Source organism: Marmota flaviventris, chromosome 1 (genome assembly GCF_047511675.1).
Source record: "Marmota flaviventris isolate mMarFla1 chromosome 1, mMarFla1.hap1, whole genome shotgun sequence".
In the NCBI taxonomy this organism is placed as follows: Eukaryota; Metazoa; Chordata; class Mammalia; order Rodentia; family Sciuridae; genus Marmota; species Marmota flaviventris.
Genome location: NC_092498.1, coordinates 157,421,283 through 157,440,484, shown reverse-complemented (window position 1 = coordinate 157,440,484; position 19,202 = coordinate 157,421,283). Strand labels below are relative to the sequence as shown.

The 19,202-nt window shown below is 56.2% G+C and overlaps 2 protein-coding genes across 7 annotated transcripts in view; both read left to right on the top strand.

Annotated features, from left to right (window-relative positions):
- Window positions 1-1,020, top strand: part of Klhl22 (kelch like family member 22) — a 39,069-nt gene extending 38,049 nt beyond the window's left edge. For all 6 annotated transcript variants that reach the window (XM_027924298.2, XM_027924301.2, XM_027924299.2 and 3 more), the window contains one exon: window positions 18-1,020. In XM_027924298.2, the coding sequence (XP_027780099.2) occupies window positions 18-383 (366 nt within the window). In that variant the 3' untranslated portion in view covers window positions 384-1,020. The remainder of the gene's footprint in view (window positions 1-17) is intronic.
- A 4,329-nt stretch (window positions 1,021-5,349) lies between these two features.
- Window positions 5,350-16,801, top strand: Scarf2 (scavenger receptor class F member 2). Its single transcript, XM_027924205.2, has 11 exons — window positions 5,350-5,513; window positions 10,325-10,383; window positions 10,475-10,576; window positions 10,769-11,288; window positions 11,399-11,617; window positions 11,761-11,889; window positions 12,481-12,584; window positions 12,661-12,778; window positions 12,988-13,103; window positions 14,212-14,364; window positions 15,141-16,801. Exons 1-11 carry the CDS (start codon window positions 5,350-5,352, stop codon window positions 16,046-16,048), a joined length of 2,592 nt encoding a protein of 863 aa, XP_027780006.2. The 3' UTR covers window positions 16,049-16,801.
- Window positions 16,802-19,202: the final 2,401 nt, after the last annotated feature.

The window sequence follows — 19,202 nt, the reverse complement described above, 5'->3', positions numbered from 1 at the left end:
TTGCTTTGGCTTTGCAGGTAGCCTGCTACAGCTGCACATCTGGGCAATGGTCTTCTGTCTGCCCACTCCCAGCTGGACATGGCGAGCCTGGCATTGCCGTGCTGGACAGCAGGATTTATGTGCTGGGTGGCCGCTCTCACAACCGTGGCAGCCGCACAGGCTATGTGCACATCTACGATGTGGAGAAGGACTGCTGGGAGGAGGGGCCCCAGCTGGACAACTCCATCTCTGGCCTGGCGGCCTGCGTGCTCACTCTGCCCCGCTCCCTGCTCCTTGAGCCACCCCGTGGGACCCCCGACCGCAGCCAGGCCGACCCGGACTTCGCCTCTGAGGTGATGAGTGTGTCAGATTGGGAGGAGTTTGACAACTCTAGTGAGGACTAGGGCTCCAGTTCCCAGCATCAGAGGGTGGGGTGGCAGGGACTGTAAGAGTAGTAAGACTTATAGGGCCTGAGCCAGGGCCTGGCTCCAGGGTGGAGGACCATCCTCCTGGTACCTGTGGCTCACTGGCTTCTGATGCCCTTCTTCACTCTAGCCCCTTGACAGACTTATACAGCATTTGGGGGGCTGGTGCAGACTCTGTGGCTATGGTTTATGTTACCATGGGAAATGCTCCCAAAAAGCTGTGGTCCTCTGAGGGAGTGACCAGGCCCAGTTCTCCTCAGTGAGTACTGGCATCACCAGCTGTCTTGGCCTTCCCCCACTTTCCCTGGATCTGGTCCCTGTTGGGCTAAGAAGATCCCTTATCCAAAAGGACCTGAGGACTAACAACCCAGGTGAGAGGGGCTGAGGCACATGGTGCCCTTTCCATGAACAGGGTAGGGCTTGATGAGCAGTCCTGAGTGCTGCCTAGTAGCAACCAGGGCCTTGAGCAGTTGGGAACTCCCAGGGGACAGAGAAGGAGCAGATTCAAAGTTGCCTGGGACTGGTTCTAGCCATGAAAAAATCCCCTACTGCTGTTTTTCTGATCCCATGTTGTTGATAAATGAAATAAAGCATTATACTAAAGGTGTTAACTATTTTCCTGTGTCCAGACTCAATTCCTTTCCAGTGTGTCCCAGTGGCATCCCAGGGAGGCATAGATTTGCAAGGTCAGAGCTACCTTGCAGGATGGGCTGTGGCATGGAAGAGATGAGGCCCCATCCAACACCTGGAGATCATGGTCCTCCCTCAGAGAGGCATAGTAAACTCTCCAAGCTGACAGGGTGGTCATCAGGGAACCGGGAGCCTGCCCTGCTCTTGTGGCAGATGACTGTTTCACCTGCTTGAACAACCTCTCTAGTGAAGTCTACCATCCAAGGCCTGTTGAACTTTAGTCCAGCTCCAACTAGAAATCTCTTAGGATAGGGGGTGCAGTTCAGTGGTATAGCACTTGCCTAGCATGTGCAAGGTCCTGGGAGTTTGATCCCTAGCACTGCAAAAATAAACAAACAGTGGGGGGCAGGCAGATAAAGTCCTGGCCTCAGCACTTGGGGAGGGAAGTGGCATCAAGGGAAGAACCATGAGACACTGTCCTAATTGGAGGCACCTATGCCTAGCTCCTCCCCACTTCCTGACTGCATTTCTCAGACATTCACTAGATGACCCTCAGACATCTTGTTTCAACGACCATGCTGGTACAACAGATGAGACCTACCCTGGGCTATTTTCACCAGTGCCTCTCCTCCCATCTAGGAGTTATCAGACACATCCTGTGCCCACAACGGATCAACTGGGGATCTGGCACAAACCTTGCCACTCTGCCCAGCTTCCAGGATACACAAAGCTTTCTTCCACTTGAACACGTTTCCTTCTACACGTTCAAGTTCATACTGCAGGCCTCCCTGAAGGAAATTGTTGTGCAAATGAGTTGGGCAGGCAACTGGGCAGAGCATGGGAATGACCAGGTCATCTCACTAGTACCCTGTCATGGAAGAGGAAAGAATGGAGAAACAATACATTTCACTTGATGGGAGGATTGTGGCAGAGGTACAGATGATGGGTTGCTCTGTATTCTCCTTTTGGGATCCCCCTGAGGACTGTGGGCCCTTGGAGTTGACATTTACTCTCAGGGCTGCCTGTGTAACCTTCATCTTGGGACCTGTGAAGACAGGACATTACTCATAGACACCTCAGTGTGGCATACCCAGTGTTGACCTCAAGTGGGTCCCTTCCAATAGGGCAGGATGGCCATATGTGGTGTCATCTCCCCTGCTCCTGAGGGTGAGATGCAAGAACATGGGCTCAGTGAGGGAACTTACTCTGTCCATCTCGGACCCTGCTTCCTACATCTCTGCCACCATTTAGCAGGCCAGGGCAGCAGTTCCTGCAGGACCCCAGAGGTTTCTGAAAAGGAAGAGTGCCAGAAATGTTTAGCCACTCTGTAACATGTCTCCAGCCTGCTAGCACTGTCCTCACCCGAGCTAATCATGGCCACAAGCTTGCAGTAGGTATCTGATCTGCAGAAGTCCAAGAAGAGCCTGCTGAGTTCTGGGTAGTATAAAGAGGGTGGAGTGTACTCTGGCAAGACTGGGTGGTAGCCCAGTCTACAGTTGTCACTCCTCAAAGGTCCACTTGGCATACATGGGCACCACATTCTCCTGCCTTTGAATCTAAGCAGTCCTGCCTGTGGGCTTGGGCCGTCTAGCTGGGCCCTCCTGTGGCCATACTCTTTTAGAATTTGCTCTCATGAAAAACCCTCCCTCAAGGTCCACCTCCTTCAGGAAGTCACCCTGGCCAGAGCTAGATGGCCAGAACTGGGCTTCTTGGTTGGCCCTTATCTGTGGGATCCTGTGAACCTATGTTGTCTTTATCCTAGTGTTCACCTGGCACCAGACCTGGCAATAAGGTAATCATATTTCAACCATATTTCTTTGTCTCCTGCTGAGGGGATGGGTGCCATGGTGGCTGGGACAGATGAAGGACCTGCTTGCAACACCAAAGTCACTACCCACTGCATGGTATCTGCAATGGAGGAAGCTAGGGAGCTGAGACAAGGCTAGGGATAGTCCTTGTCCTGAGGGCAGTGGGGAACAGTCATCCCAAAACCAATGTAAGATCACACTCATCTGTCTGGGTGGCACATATACAGGGCTGGGTAGAGATTTGAGACATTTAGGAGGTCCTGATAATGGGTGTGGGGTGGAGGCATTTTCCCTTTACAGATGTGGGGAAGAGGAAAGAAGTTGATGGAGGTGGAGAAACCTATTCATGAATTTGGCCCAGCTGAGGTGAGTATCCTCTCCATCCCAGAAGGTCACTGCTTATAAAGCCAGGAGTTAGCTGGGGACAAACACTGAAGGACAGGGAACTCTACTATCCTCTATTGGCAGCAGCAATAGGGAACCTCTAAGGGACAGGCATTCAGCATTGGGAAGGCATTGCTGAGGTCAGGGCAGTGCCTAGGCTGATCTGCCCAGAAGTGGTTGGCATGTTTGCTTGTCCCCAGAAGTGTTTGCATTTGTGACCACATTAATTGCACTTCCCCTTGAACCCACCCTACTTCTCTCCTGCACCAGCAAAGCTGAGGGCTGAGAGGCCCCAGTTCCCATATTCCCCACTCTCCTCCTCCTCATCCTAACCTCCACCATCTGCCTGCCAGCCTGGTGATGCCTCTGGCCTTGGGCCTGTCAGTGACTGTTTCTGAGTCCAGTCCTCCAGCTCCACCCACCACACTGCCTGTGTTCCCTCCTTCCCCAGGGAGCTTCTGGCCTGCTGCTGTGCCTGCCACCAAGAGAAAGCAGGTGCCCTCTCATTGCTCAGGCCCTCCCACTTTAAGTACTCAAAAGATAAACACTTTCTTGATAGAACCTAGTTGACCATCAGGAATAACTGTGCTTCCTGCCCACACTCCCTGCTCCTTGGGCCTGGAGTAGGGTCTGTCCCTGTACTCCTCAGACCCAGTTTTCCTGCTTTTTCCATAGCTCCCTGTGGCTCCATTCTGCCCCCCTCCTGCACTGTCCCTTTGCTGTGTGCTCTCAAAACATTGAAAGGTTTGGTTTCTTTGCTGCCCAATGAGGCCAATGACAAGAGAACAGAGTGGTGGGAGAGAAAAGAGCTTTATTGGCAGCAAATCAGCAAGTTGGAGGATTGAGGGCTCTCACCCTAAAGTCCCATGTTGCTTTGGAGTCTCAGGTCCTAAGCTTATATAGGGATTTTTAGGAAGTATATTTTTAACCATAGTCAAGGGAGCACCAGGGCTGGTCATTAATTTTGCATCAAGCAGCTCTTCTGAGGAGCATCTTGATGTTATCTTGCTATCTTAAAGTCACCAGACATTCTTGGTTCCTATAAATCTAAAGAAAGGCTACTGATTAAGGGGGTCTTATAATTGATATTTTCTTGTTCTCCTTTTCCTGATAAAGCTGACTTTAGTAGTCAATTATTTAGGGAGTCAGATACAGAGGAAGCAAAGTAAAGAAGAGAAGTTAATTTAGAAGAGGAGAGAAGTGAGAGAGTCAGTGGTTTTACTGGCCTGATGTGGTTTCCACTCTCCAGGCCCGACTCCTAGACTTTTTCCTCTGGGATCTAACAGCCTTCTCAAGCAGAATCCATCTTCTAGGCTCCCCCAGTTCCTTTCACCCCTTGATAAGGGCTGCAGGATTTCAGCTCCCATGTCCATGCTGCCTCCCTCTGCCTTTACCTCCACATTCTATTACAGCCCACGTCTGGACCATTTTACCCTCTCTTCTATCTGTCCCAGCAAAGCTGCCTCTCGTCCAGACGCAGGCTACCCACAGGCCTCGAGCATCCTGCTTAGTCCGTTTCTTGCGCTCTTGGATTGCTCGGAGTGTGAGAGGTGCTGACAGCACACTAGCACAAGGGCTTCCAGTTCCCCAAACCGTGATGCCGGCTTGTGGCCCAGGGCTGTCTCTCGATCCCCTTCCACTGGCCGGTACCAAGGAGCTAGAGTGGGGGATGATTTGGGGCGTTGCGCTGTACATCCCTCACCCCACTTCCCGCCCTGGGCCTGGCTGTGCAGTGAGCACGCAGGGGCAGCTGCTCCCGTGGATGTCTGACGAGGGGAGGGAAAGGCAGGGGAACGGAGGACTCCTCTGGCTGGCCCCATGGCCCTTCCCTCCCCTAATGCTCGGCGGGCCTCCTTCAACTTAGTCCCCCAAGTTTGTGAGTGGCCAGGTGGGGGCGGGGGCCGCGCAGAGGGGCGGCGGCGCGGCCGGAGGGTGGGGTCTGGCGCACTGGGCGGGCGCTGCCGCCTGGCCGGCCCGCGGCTGGCCCGGGATCAGGGAGCCGATGTGGAATTTCCTGCCCGGCCCGGCGCCCCTCCTGCCGCCCCCCGCCCGGCCTCGCACTCAGCTTCCGGCCGCTCTCGTCGCGGCCGCACCCGCGCCCACCCGTGCCTGCCCCGCGCCGCATGGAGGGCGCAGGGTCCCGGGGGGCCTGGCCGGTGCGGCGCCGGGGATCCGTGAATCTGCTGCCTCTGCCTCCGCTGCTGCTACTGCTGCTCTGGCTGCTGCCCCGTACCGCGACGCCCCAGGAGCTGAACCCGCGCGGTCGCAACGTGTGCCGCGCGCCGGGGTAGGAGCCCGGCCTGGTTGGGGGAGGGGATCTAGGGGGCCGATGGGGGCTGTGAGCTGGGGTGCCCAGCATTGGAGGAGGGCCCCCCCCCCCAACCTCCCTACGCCAAATGAGCGGGCCCCTTTGGCAGCTTTCGCTGAAGCCTGCTTCGTTCCAGGCCGAGCTTGCCTCCCGGGCCACGATTGGGCATCCCAGGATACCCCATACCAGGAGTCACCTGAGGGGATAACAGAGTGTTTTGGGTGCCCAGAGGAGTGACACACAGTGTCTGAAATTTAAGAAAAGTTCCGAAGAAGAGACCCTTCTCCTAAGGGAGAAGCCGAGGAATGGCATTCCAGGCAGAAGGAACTGCATGTGCAAAGGCCCCAAGCACAAGTGGTTTGAACCTGGGGTGGGGAGGAGGGTCGCAGAAAGAAAAAGTAGCTACGCTCCAGCCAGGGGTGTCTTGAGGCAGGCAAAACTTTAAAGGACAGATTTGTCTTAGAGCGGACGCTGTGGGAGGATGGTGATGGAGGTGAGTACCGAAAAGCTGGCTTCAGAGTGGCTAGATAAGGCAGTACAAAGGACAATAACGGGCGCGGGGGACTAAAGGATGTGGGAACTCCTGGAGACTCCCAGGTAGCGATAGTGGTGCGCGGAGGGGCAGCGCAGAGTTGGGGCATCAACAGGAGCTGGCCCCTTGTGGGACAGGTAAGGGACAGGCCCCGCCCGTGGTCCTGAAAAAAAAAAAAAAAAGCGGAAGGTGAAGAGAGAAGGACAGGACACTAGGAACGGCGCAGGAGTCCAGGTACCTGGATGGCTTGTCTAAGGCCACGCGGGGTCAAGGGCATCTCTGCAAAGGGGCGAGGAACGGGCGTGTGGGGGCGCTTGGGCTGGTATTGGGGGCTGCCGCACTGGCGAGCAGCTGGGGAAGCAGCCATGGGGTTCCGGGTTGGGTTCTCCTGGAGACACCCTGAGCCTCAGGTCCGGTGAAGGCCGAGTCCAGGGGCTCAGGGGTCGCTAAAGACAAGGGGCTGTAGGGGGCTGCGCGGGGTTTCCGAACTACAATCAGAAGGCGCGCAGATCCCTCCCAGCTGCGAGGCCCGCCTTGGGGGCGGGGACCGGCCTGGCCCGCCATCTGCTTCGCATCGACGCCGCCGCTGCCGCCTCCCGGGCCTCCCCGACCCCAGGAATGCAGAGGCGGCGGCTGCAGGCGGGACGGTGCGTGGAAAGGGGGAGGGCACGATCGCCGCCTGGCTCTGTCTAACTGCCCCAGTCCTCTTCCCTTCGCGGGGCCCGGTCCAGGGATGGGGATCCGGTGGCAGGATGGTCTTGTGGAGCTGCTTCAGGAAGGCGCTTGGCTCCCAATCTCCTTGTCCCCTTCCCAGGAGGCTGACTGGTTCTGTAACTAAAAGCCTAAGTTTGAGTGTAGATCCTGGTGACAGCCATCCCCAGCTGTGCAGACAGCAAATCCATAACCTTTGTAGGCCTGTCTCTACCTCTGTAAAATGAGGTTGATGATGGGACCCACCTCATGTTTTGTTTTGTTTTGTTTTGGGGGGGAGTTGCTGTGATCATGTGTGTGGAGGATTCATAGGAAGGCAGTCACTCTAAACACTGCCCTCCTGGGGTCTGGGGCCTTCTCTTTTGTTACACTCCAAAGAGGACCAGGAGAGGGAGTATGTGTTCAGCCAATAAGATCACACCTATCTGGTGATGGTCCAGGGACACAGCGGACACCAGTATTCTTGTGCCACCTCTGTGCACGTGGTGGAGACATACAGTTAGAAAGCAAGTGGGTCTAGACATCTAGCAGGTGCTGGGGAGGAAGGGTTGAATTAGGGGTAGTTTCCTTTAGACGGATCTGTGGAGACCTACTGAGAAGATAGTAGTGAGGCAGGTATCTGGGGTAAGACCCAGAACCCAGAGGTTAAGTTGGAAACACAGTAAGGAGACTTTGGGTTGTGCAGAGCCCAGGATGGTGATGGTGAAGAAGATACTGAGAATGGAACTGGGCAGGCCACAAGGGGTTTGCTACTGTTCTGAGGACTTGGACTTCCCTGAGGGCAGTGGGAACCCAGGGAACTTTGCACAGGGAAGGGTTGGGATCTGATGAAGGTTTGGCTGCCAGGTGGCAGATACACTGGGAGGTAGCAAGGCCAAAGCTGGGGTCTTCTAGGAAGTCAGGAGACACTACAGAAATCAAGATGGCTCTCTAGAGGCTGGGACAGGCCAATGGAAATTGGTCCCAATTTAAATGTAGTTTGGAAGAGAAGGCCTAATTTTCCACTAGAGAGGAGTCAGGGATGCCTATCAGGTCTCAAATATCTCCACCTGGAAGGACAGGGTGACCCGAGGACATCAGGAGTTCAGTTTTGGATAAGAGTTCTCCCTGTAGTGATATTTTCCAGTGAGCAGTTGGATTTAACAAGTCTGGCATTAAGAGGGAGGAGGCCAAGGCATTGTTAGTAACCTGAAGGAGCTAGTGTGACAGAACAGAGAAGAGGAAAGACCTGAGGATAGGGACAGAAAACAGAGGAGAGGTGTCTTGAGGGAAGGAGATTCTAGGTAGTGCCATGGCAGGTAGAAAATCTTCTCTGGCTGGATTTGGGGAAGAACAGGGTCAGGCACAGGTACATGCGTGGGCTTTAAGGTGGGCAAAATCACAGTGAGTTTGTATCACAGCAGAAATAATGATATCCAATTGGGGCAGCCTGCAGCTTGCCATGCTTGCTGCTGGGGCCTGGCTCCCCAAGGTCTTGCCCACCTGTAGAGCAAGCAAAGGAACTGCTCCTTGTACCAACTGTCTCTCTCCACCTCATCTTTCTAAAATCTTAAGCATGTGGCCTTGCCAAACCAGCCTGCCCCTCTCTGCTAGCCCTTCCAAGAAGGAAGGACTCTTGTTCTCCGTGAATCCAAATGAACTTTGTTCTGCCAATGGGTATTGGCTTTGCTGCAGTGTGTCCCGGGTGCCTACTGTGCTGGAGATGACCAACTAGACTCAGAGGCTTTCTGGAACCTACTCCCAGAGAGCAGGGACATAAACCACAGCCTAAGGCAAAGCTCTTAGTATTTGCTAAGTATTGCACACATCTTGGCCCACTTAATCCTCCTGCCAAACCCAAGGGCTTCATACTATAGCTAAGAAGCCTGCTGCTCAGAGATGTGAAGCTCCTTGCCTGAGGTCACACAGCAAGTGGCAGACCCAGCATCAATTCCTGTTGAGTGTGGCTCTAAAACCAGGCTCCTAGCCACAGAGCCACCAGAATGCCAGACTGTCCTAGACAGAGGTGTGGTCAGTGTTTCTGGAGACATCCCAGCAGGCTTTCTAATAAGGCTACTTGCAGGAGAGAATCTCCATCTAGAGACCAGGGTTTAGAACTAAGCAGAAATTGGAGGAGGATGGCTGGTGTACTTGGGTCTCCCTGTAGATGGGTTCCTTGGAGCCCTTGGGTCAGAACTGGATGATGGAGGAAAATCCAAGGGCAGAAAATGGGGACAGGAAAATCTAGGCCTGTTTTGCATTCCTGTTTGTAGTTTCCATTTTTTTTTTTTTTTTTTTTTTTTTTTTTGTGTGTGTGTGTGTGTAAAATATGCTGGGCCTGTTCCCCTCATTCAGGATTTTATGAGTCTTGTTCCTCAGGTCCCAACCAGTCTTTCAGTGAAAGGGGACTCCCTTGGGACTTTGGAGCCCTATCCATGGTGTTGCAGTTATCTTAAACTGGGGATGGTTGGGGGCATCTTCTGCTATAGAATTGAGAAAAAAACATCTGGGTTTGCTGGGACTCTAGGAAACAGCAGCCTCAGTGGGTGTTCCTTTTAGGCCTCCTCTGACCCCCAGCTATGGGCACCCCTAGGCATCTTCTCCAGCTGTCATGAGCATCCTTTCCAGTCATCATGGCTTTACCTGGGCAGGGCCTCCACACCTTTGTCCTCACACACCCCATCCACCCCAAGGTTTAGGTACCATCCTGAAAGAAATTACTTTCTAGGGATTGGAGGTGTAGCTCAGTTCTGGAGCACTAGCTGTGCAAGGCCCTGTGTTTGAACTCTGGTACTGTCCAAGTTTTAAAAAATCACTTTTTTAAATCCAAATAAAATTAAACATGAGTAAAACAGTAAGTATAAGTAGATGCACTGATGTTTTCTTCCTCCACTCCATGTCTTGCCAGCATCCGAGAGCTCTGAAGTTTTACTTTTCTTATGAACATGGAGAACCCCCTTTGTGCTCTGCTCCACTCCTAGTAGAGAGGCAGGCCCCACCCTGCCTTCCTCTAGGAGTCCTGCCAAGTGGACTCCTGTGTCCACAACCCACTTCACCCAGAGACTGCGCATCCAACCTTGGTGCTTATCCCTAACTGGGCATTCAAGTGTGACCAACTGGTCCAGCTGATCTTGGTGCTGGCCCAGTCATATCACATCTGGATCCTGTCACTGATCCAGCCAGGCCCTCCATCCTGAGATGTCCTAGACCCCTGTCTTGGCAGGGGTCCTGGAAGCCCAAGGTTTGCTCTAGCCCCCACCTCATAGGGCCTCTTTTCTCAGACTTAGTGGCTGGTGAGGAGGGCATTGGAGGGTGGGATGGGAGGGATGGGGGAGTCCTTGTGGGTGGGAGGGCTGGGAAGTTCTTAGAGGTTAGCTGTTGGTGGTGTACCCTTTGCTTCCTACCAAAGGCTGGAATTTGTGTCTTATCCACTGCCATCTCCCATACTTCCAACAAATAACCACTTCCCAGGGAAGTAGGGGAGGCTGCTGGGGAATCCTTGTAGGGATTAGGGAAGGGATGCAGATGAAGGAAGGAGCCTCAGATTCAGTAGTCCTTCTACTCTCAGCTCTCAGGTGCCCACGTGCTGCGCTGGCTGGAGGCAGCAGGGGGATGAATGTGGGATCGGTGAGTGGGACATCCCAGTGGTCCGGGTAGGAGGGTGGGGGGACGGAAGTGGAGAGAACAGTTGTGGCAGCTCAGCCCCTCTTGTCCGCAGCGGTTTGTGAAGGCAATTCCACGTGTTCAGAGAACGAGGTGTGCGTGCGACCGGGCGAGTGCCGCTGCCGCCATGGCTACTTCGGTGCCAACTGCGACACTAGTGAGCGCGGGCGGGGTTGGGTACAGGAGATGAAGCTGGAGAGCTGGGGTGGGGGGAATAAGCCAGGAGTAGAGTTGGGGGTGGAGCCAGGTCTGATCCTAGATTGGATCAGTCTAGGTGATGGGTCGCCTAAGGCAGGGATTGGGAGTGGGCACCCAGACACTCGAGCCTCCTACCCCCTCGTTCCTGCAGAGTGCCCGCGCCAGTTCTGGGGCCCAGACTGCAAGGAGCGATGTAGCTGCCACCCGCATGGGCAGTGTGAAGACGTGACCGGCCAGTGTACGTGTCACGCGCGGCGCTGGGGTGCGCGCTGCGAGCATGCGTGTCAGTGCCAGCATGGCACGTGCCACCCGCGGAGCGGCGCGTGCCGGTGTGAACCCGGCTGGTGGGGCTCTCAGTGCGCTAGTGCGTGCTACTGCAGTGCCACATCGCGCTGCGACCCACAGACAGGAGCCTGCCTGTGCCATGCAGGCTGGTGGGGCCGCAGCTGCAACAATCAGTGCGCCTGTAACTCGTCGCCCTGCGAGCAGCAGAGCGGCCGCTGCCAGTGCCGCGAACGCACGTTCGGCGCGCGTTGCGATCGTTATTGCCAGTGCTTCCGCGGCCGCTGCCACCCTGTGGACGGCACGTGCGCCTGCGACCCGGGCTACCGCGGCAAGTACTGTCGCGAGCCGTGCCCCGCCGGCTTCTATGGCCTGGGCTGTCGCCGCCGGTAAGCACGGGGCCAGAGCAGGGGAAGGGAGAGGGAGAAGGGCGAGCCACTTAATGGAGGCGGGGGTTAGGCGGGTCCTGGCTCCGCCTGGTTTCCTGACCCTTCCCTAGGTGCGGCCAATGCAAGGGCCAGCAGCCATGCACCGTCGCCGAGGGCCGCTGCCTGACGTGCGAGCCCGGCTGGAATGGAACCAAATGCGACCAGCCTTGTGCCACGGGCTTCTATGGCGAGGGCTGCGGCCATCGCTGCCCTCCCTGCCGCGATGGCCATGCCTGCAACCATGTCACCGGCAAGTGTACGCGCTGCAACGCGGGCTGGATAGGTGACAGGTGAGCAGCCAGTGCCTGCGTGGGCCCAGACACGCAGCGCTCCGTCGTAACTCCCCCCACCTCAAGGATCTCTGCAGAGTGTTCTGTAAGCTATGTGTAGATTTGACTCCATTTCCACTGTTGCCTCCTGCCCTCTTTCCAAGGTGCGAGACCAAGTGCAGCAATGGCACTTATGGCGAGGATTGTGCTTTCGTGTGCGCCGATTGCGGAAGCGGTCACTGTGACTTTCAGTCGGGGCGCTGCCTTTGCAGTCCTGGAGTCCACGGGCCCCAGTGAGTGCCCTGGGCCCTGGAGAGGGTTAAAGGGTTATGTAGCCAACACGAGGCCCTCCAGCCAGACCTAACAGGGGTGGGTCTTAAGATCCGGGCTGGTCTTTCAGCTCTAGACTGGGCTATCACCTCAGTCTTGGCCCCTCACTCCAGCTAGGGAGTGGTAACAGCTTCTTTGAGGAGAATTGTACCCAGGTGTGGAGCTTGCGCTCAGACTAGGATCTTGCCACCAACTAATCTGTGGTCAGTGGGTTCCCGAGGTGACCCTAGCCAGTGTAGGGACCTCCATTTACAGTCAAGGGTCTGTTACTGGAGGGAGCTCCTCCTCCTACCCACACACAAAAGTCAGCCCCAGGAAAAGGTCCAGTGAACAAGAATCCTCCAGACCCCCTCAGCAGATGGTGCACACGTTCAGTTCCAAAATATTGACACCCAGTGTGTGCCTGTCCACAGGTGGGGTAGGCTTCAAACTGTAGAGAATTGAGCTAGACATCCTGGCTGTGGGACTGGATTCTGATCTTGGTGGCCTGGAAGAGGGAGGGAGAGGCATCAGGGAGGGTTGCTGTGGCCTGCCCTGATCCCACGACCCCGCAGCTGTAATGTGACGTGCCCGCCTGGGCTCCACGGCGTGGACTGCGCCCAAGCCTGCAGCTGCCACGAGGACTCGTGTGACCCGGTTACCGGTGCCTGCCGCCTGGGTGAGTAGGTGATGAACGTCGGGTTAGAGAACGTGGGGAACTGAGGGCATTCGCGTTGACCCAGTGTCCCCCATAGAGACCAACCAGCGCAAGGGTGTAATGGGCGCAGGAGCGCTGCTCGCCCTTCTCCTCGGCCTGCTGCTCTCTCTGCTAGGCTGCTGCTGCGCATGCCGAGGCAAGGAACCCTCCCGCAGGTAAGGTCAGAGTCCCCTCCCGCTCTCCCCGTGTTTCCGGCGTACCCTCTGTAGCGCTGTCCCGATCACCTGGGCCTAGACCCGAGCTCTTCCCCAGCCCAGTCCCGCCCCGGGATCGTCACCACGCCCCCACGCCCAGTCAGCCTTTCGGCTCCTGCGGAGATCTACCCGCCCCTCCAGATCCCTTCGCTCAGGCCCCTCTCCCGCAGGGAGCTCTCGCTTGGAAGGAAGAAGGCGCCTCAACGCCTATGTGGGCGCTTCAGCCGTATTAGCATGAAGCTGCCCCGGATCCCACTCCGCAGGCAGAAACTGCCCAAAGTCGTAGGTAAGAATAAAGGCGCAAGGTCGCTGGGAGAAACACTTTCTCGCAAAGGAAACTACGGGGAAATTGGTCGAAAGCATTCAGGGCTCAGTGCAAAACTTTTTTTGAGTTTTGATGTGCGTGGAGGTGAGGAGGGAGGTGCGACCAGAGGGAAGGAAAGAGGATATTGCTTTGGGTGAGGAAGGCAGGAGTAGATGTGGGGGCGTGTGTGGAAGGCTTGGGTCCTGTGAGTAATTGCATCAGGGTTATATGGATGACATCTCAGCCCGTCGGGCCCCTCAGTCTGTTGGACTATTACTGTGTCCATATGTGGAACTGCAGGGGGACATATGGGCCTGTGGGCGTGGGAATGTTCTGCCCCAAGGAGAAGATCCACCTTCCTGCTTGGATCTTCAGCAATGCCCTTCACTCTTCCTGGAAAGAGAAGGCTGGTCCCTCTCCTCAATGCCCCAAGGGCTCTGGAGGTTTCACGTCCTGCTGCTGCTCATCTGCCTGTGCTGACACAATTCTCTTTTCTAAAAATTGGTGGGAGAGGATCAGATTCTTGATAGATAAAAGGAGACATATGAGAAAACCCTTTGGTCCATGCAGCAGCATAGTATCAGTGGACACAGGTGTGGAATGGATACCAGCCAGCCAGTCTCTGGGATTCCCCATTGTAGTGTCTTGTATCCCTGGAGGCCAGGCCTGGTGGGATACAGGTTGCTGAGATGGGCTGAGCCAAAAGGTGGTCTTGCCACTGGTCTCAAAAGCACTCCAAGACTACCTGGGTCCCATGAGGTAGGGTTCAAAGCATGGCTTGGAAGTCCTGGTGGCCTGTCCCAGCAAAGTGGTCTCTCTAGCTATCTCTTTCTGACCTTGCCCAACACTTTATGGCAAACTTTTCAGCTCCCTGGCTATACACACTTGCTTTGCATCTCTTACATAGTGTTCCTTCTTGTTTCTCTTTGCTGGGTTCGTTGCTACGCTGGTCCAGTGTCATTCTACCTGTTGAATCTTGTCCCATCCACAGTCTTAGGATAGGGCTGGTGTTGATCACTCCTTTCACATTTGGCTAATGAGGCTGGGTGAAAGGAGAGCCCCTGGCAGCTCTGCCTCACTCCTTCCCCAGTGGCCCATCACGACCTGGACAACACCCTCAACTGCAGCTTCCTGGAACCTCCCTCAGGACTGGAGCAGCCCTCACCATCATGGTCTTCCAGGGCCTCCTTCTCCTCCTTTGATACCACAGATGAAGGCCCTGTGTACTGTGTACCCCATGAGGGTGAGTATGGTCTTGCCAGGGCGTCCCTCCAGCCCAGTGAAATGGAGATGTGGGGCATGCAGTATAGGGAGCAAATGCATAGTGACACTATTTAACTGGGAGTTGGTGACAAAGCTGAAACTGAAAAGGTGGACTCTGCCAATCAGTGCTGGCTGAAGGGGTGTGGAGACAGTGGGCTCTCCTATTATAAGTTGTGGGGCAAGTTCACCTCCCAGGATTGGGGGAGGATGGACCAGGCAGAGGAAATTTCTGGACCTGGGTTGGGAGAGGCAGAGGAGACAGAAGAGAGGATTCATAGGATATGGGCCTAGGGCTCCCAGACAGCAGGAAGGAGCCTGAATGGTTGGGATGCTGGCCTCCCTTCTGCCTTGACCATTCCCCTGGGTGACTTTGGGTGGGTGACTAACCTCTGAGCCTCAGAAGCCTTACTTCTTCAAGAAGGATAATGGAATCCCTTAGAGATATTGGGGTGTCAGATTTGATGATGGTGGCTCCCAGTGTGGGGGTATGGTGAGGAAGGGGGGCAACAACCAACCAGAGTTGGGGTAAATCCCCCCAAACATGCCCTTCACTCTCCAGTAGTCAGCCACACATCCTAGGGTTCTGAACTGTTTGTGGTTGGTGCTATGAATGTGCAGGGCACACCTGGATGCCAGGGCAACACCACTACAGCCCGGTGTAGGCAGGGTCCCAGGCCAGGTGAAGGGAAAGGTTTATGCCCTGGAGATTGGACCAGCTGGCTACTTCTGGAGGTGTGACAGGCCTGCTCTTGTCAGAGGTTGCAGCTGACAGCCGAGACTCAGAGGCCCCCATTGCTCCTGCCGAGGCTCTGGCACCTTCTCCTGCACCCTTGAGCACTCCCGCATCAGCAGAGGAAGCAACTCCCCTCCCTGCATCTTCCGACAGCGAGCGGTCAGCTTCCAGCGTGGAAGGGCCGGGCGGGGCGCTATACGCTCGCGTGGCCCGGCGCGAGGCCCGGCCGGCCCGGGCCCGGGCCGAGGCTGGGGGCTTGTCCCTGTCGCCATCGCCCGAGCGCAGAAAGCCGCCGCCACCTGACCCCGCCACCAAGCCCAAGGTGTCCTGGATCCACCGCAAGCATGGCGCAGCCGCCGCGGCCCGAGCGTCCTCGCCACCACCTCAGGGCCCCGAGACTGCGCCCAGCCCCAGCAAAAGAAAACGGACACCCAGCGACACGTCGGCGCGGCCTGAAGAGCCCGGCAGCCCACGGGCCCGCGACCCGACGCCAAGGCCCCCCGGGCTGACCCAGGAGGCTTCAGCCCTAGTCACTCCCTCGCCGCCCCAGGCCCGAGCGCGGGGCCGCGGCCCCGGCCTCTTGGAGCCTACGGACGCCGTTGGTCCCCCACGCAGCGCTCCCGAGGCCGCATCTATGCTGGCGGCAGAACTGCGTGGCAAGACTCGAAGCTTGGGCCGCGTCGAGGGGGCCCTAGGCGCACAGAGTCCCCGGGAGAAGCCGACGCCGCCGCAGAAGGCCAAGCGCTCTGTGCTGCCCGCCTCGCCGGCCCGAGGATCCCTTGTGCCGGAGGTAACTGGGCCAGAGAAGGCGGTGGCCGGAGCGCTGGCGCCCGAGACCCCTCGGAAGAAGACCCCTATCCAAAAACCGCCACGCAAGAAGAGCCGGGAGGCGGCGGGCGAGCTGAGCAGGGTGGGAGCTCCCACCCTGTAGTAGGAGCGGCCCCACAACACCCGCAGCTTCCCGGGTTTAGCCGCATAGCTTGCCACCCAGCCTTCCGCGTCCCCCGCCCAACCCTCCGTTTCTTCGGCCCAGCTGGTGCACCGAGGCCTCCCATTGGCCACGCCCCCTAGCCTCACAGCAGGAGGCTATGCCTGATTGGTTCAGGCTCCAGCAGCCGCCCATCGATCGAAGAGCGCTCAGGCACGAAGTTCCCCATAGACAAGCCCATAGAAGACAATTCCTTCGTCATTGGCGGGTTATTGAGCTCTCCGACCTACCTGCGTCTCATTGGCCAAAGCCAGGAGGATTCCGCCTGGAGACCTCCTCTTACTGGCCAAGAGTGCACTTAACTGGGGGTACTTTCTAAATGGCTGAAGACAGAATTAACTTCTGCCTTGGCTGCTTCTCATTGGCCAGGGCCTGGAGCCTTTGGCTGAAGGTTCCCTTCCTTGTGGGTAGCTTGAGGGCACTTCCACTACCCCCTGCTGGGTATCTGGTTGACCCAAGCTGGGGAGGGCTGGTCTGCTCCTCAGGGTGTTGGGCTCCCCTGTTCACCCCCAGCTCCTGCCTCCCAACCCTGGCCCCTGAGCTGTCGAGCTGGTTTTGATGGCCTCCCACTACCCTACATGCTGTGGGAACCCCAGGGGTGATTCCAATGGCCTGAGGAGATGTATTTATAGGCCCCCGGCAGGGCTACTCCCACTCTGCCCTGGGAACCCCAGGATGGGTTCCTTCTGGCAGGGGCTTGGCCAAAGCTTTCTTAATAAAGTGCCTTTCCCCACCATCTCCTGTGCTTTACTTCCTGTCTGCGGATCTTTGACAAAATTCTCCCTCTGGTTGACACGGTGGCCCAGGCCTTTAATCCTAGCGGCTCTGGAGGCTGAGGCAGGAGGATTGCAAGTTCGAGGCTTAGTGAGGCCCTGTCTTAAAAAAATAAAAAGGAAGGGATGTAGCTAAGTGGTAAAGCGCCTCTGGGTTCAATCCCCGCGAGCAAAAGAGATATTTCTCTAAAGAAATTGAATGTGACCCCTTTTAGCCTGCACTCACACTGGCAGGACCCCCTCCACCTAAGCTAAGCCTTGGAGCCAAGGTGTGTGTCTCCAGAGACAGATGGGGTATGTGTCTTGACTGGTCAGATCACAGGGCTTGCCTCTGATCCGTGCCTTTTCTACGGGCCTATGCTATTAAACTTGAAGGTCAGAGATGTTTGGGGTGCTCCAGAGGCTGGGGCCAAGGGGCTAGTGGGCTGCTAATGCAGCCTCCAGCAGGGCCTCCTCTGGCACAAACGACAGTCTGCTGCTGTATAGAGCCCTGCTGTCCGCCTCAATGGGCTCCTTGTCCTCAGCCGGAAACAACTCACCCGCTTGCCCCACCCACCCTGAGAGGTGGTGGGGAGCTGGAGAGGCAGCTGTCTGGCCCGGAGCTCCTGACCTCTGCCTGCTGGCCTGGCCTTCCATCTGGAACAATTTGTCCCCCCAACACCTTCACTGCTCCATGCAAGCCTTCTAGGTGGCCTTCCTGAGCCACAGACCCTGACTTTTCCATAGTTCCTACTGTGTTCCCTAAGTTTTAAAAGTTATGTCTCTCTGGATTCCTCTCATCTCCCTGCCTCTGTCTATCAGGCCTCTTCCTGTTCTCCCCCATTTTTTGATGCCCAGCTCAGAGGCTTCTTATTCTGCCAAGATCCTCCAACCAACTCCCTGAACCCACCCTGCAGCCCACAGGAGGCTTCATCTAACGCTGGCAGGGATCTTTCTCTGGCAGTACTCTTGCCCTTTGGCCAGATACCACATTGAAGTCAACTCTGGTCACCCATATAGGGGCTCAGCCACCTGAACAGAGATGGCCTCCTGCCACCAGCGTGTATCCAGAGCAGCTGATGGGAACACCGTTCTTGTGTCTGACCTGGTCAGGCCACACGTGGAATGCAGGCTCCCTGTCTCTGGGCCACAATGCTTCCTTCAGTCCAGCTGGACACCAGCCCAGCTGTGGCCTGAAGCTAGCTGGCCTCTGACCCATTCAGGCACCAGGTCATGCTGGCTGCTGGGGTTGAGAACACAGTCTCAAAGTTGACCAGAGAGGACAAATGCCCAGTGGGGCCCAGCAAGGACAGGACAGTGACTGTGAGAGGGGGGCAGGGCAGTAGTTTAGGTCACACTCTTGCCTATGCTGTGCCCTCAACCAGAACCATAATGCTAAGCACCCTGCCACTCCCTGACCTCCCAACCCCTATCTCAAGCTCTCCCTCCCCTCTAGCCTGAACTAGCATGATCTGGGGAAACCAGGGTGTCTCAGTGATTAGACTTTTCTGGGGTCTCTCTCTTCTGCTTGCCCTAGGAGCCTCCAAGCATCTGAGGACCAATATACAGGAGCCCTTCTGTAGGCACCTCACAGAGCAGGGACCTCTCCCCTTCCAGTGGGCAGCCCCTGCTCCTTGCCCCCCAGGAAGTTCCCCTCAACTGTCTTCAGCCCTCACTGCAATAGGTTCCTCCCCACCCCCTTGGGGCTTGCAGGAGTGCCAGCTCCCAGGGCAGGCGCCACAAAAGAGAACCGCGGCTGCTGGAACCTCCGTTGCCATGGGGATGGGGACCACAGGACCCACATCTGGTAGCGATTGAGGAAGAAAAATTATGAGTCGTGGAAAATGCAAATATTTTTTTGTAGCACAGAGCACAAAGGAATGTGGGGACTGGAAAAGGGCCTAGGCCCAGTCTGGTTTCCAGCAGGGACACGGCACACGTTACACAAAGGGTCCAGGCTGTGCACATGCACACAGCCAAACCAGCAGCTGCTTGTCCTGAAAAATGCACATTTACCACTGGACACACAGAAATATCAACTCAAGCACTCAACCTGAAAGTCACACACATGCTACACAAGGCACCAGAACCCAGAAACAGGGACAGATACACCAGGCAACAAGTACCCCCCACACAATTGGACCCCCCCAAAATAGAGACAAGCACTTGCCAGTGCACAACACTCCCTGACACACAGAAGTACCTAGACACACAATTCTCCACTAGACAGAAATGGACACCCACTCTCTAACAGAGATGCACAATTCACAACTCATAGAAGCATTTTAACACTGCACACACGCACCCAGAGAGACACAATGCAACATGTCCAGTCCACCTACAGT

Coding starts and splice junctions, on each gene's coding strand:
- Scarf2 (XM_027924205.2), top strand. CDS start 5,350: ATGGAGGGCGCAGGGTCCCGGGGGGCCTGGCCGGTGCGGCGCCGGGGA. Junction 5,514..10,324: donor AACGTGTGCCGCGCGCCGGG/GTAGGAGCCCGG, acceptor TTCTACTCTCAG/CTCTCAGGTGCCCACGTGCT. Junction 11,618..11,760: donor GCGGGCTGGATAGGTGACAG/GTGAGCAGCCAG, acceptor CCTCTTTCCAAG/GTGCGAGACCAAGTGCAGCA.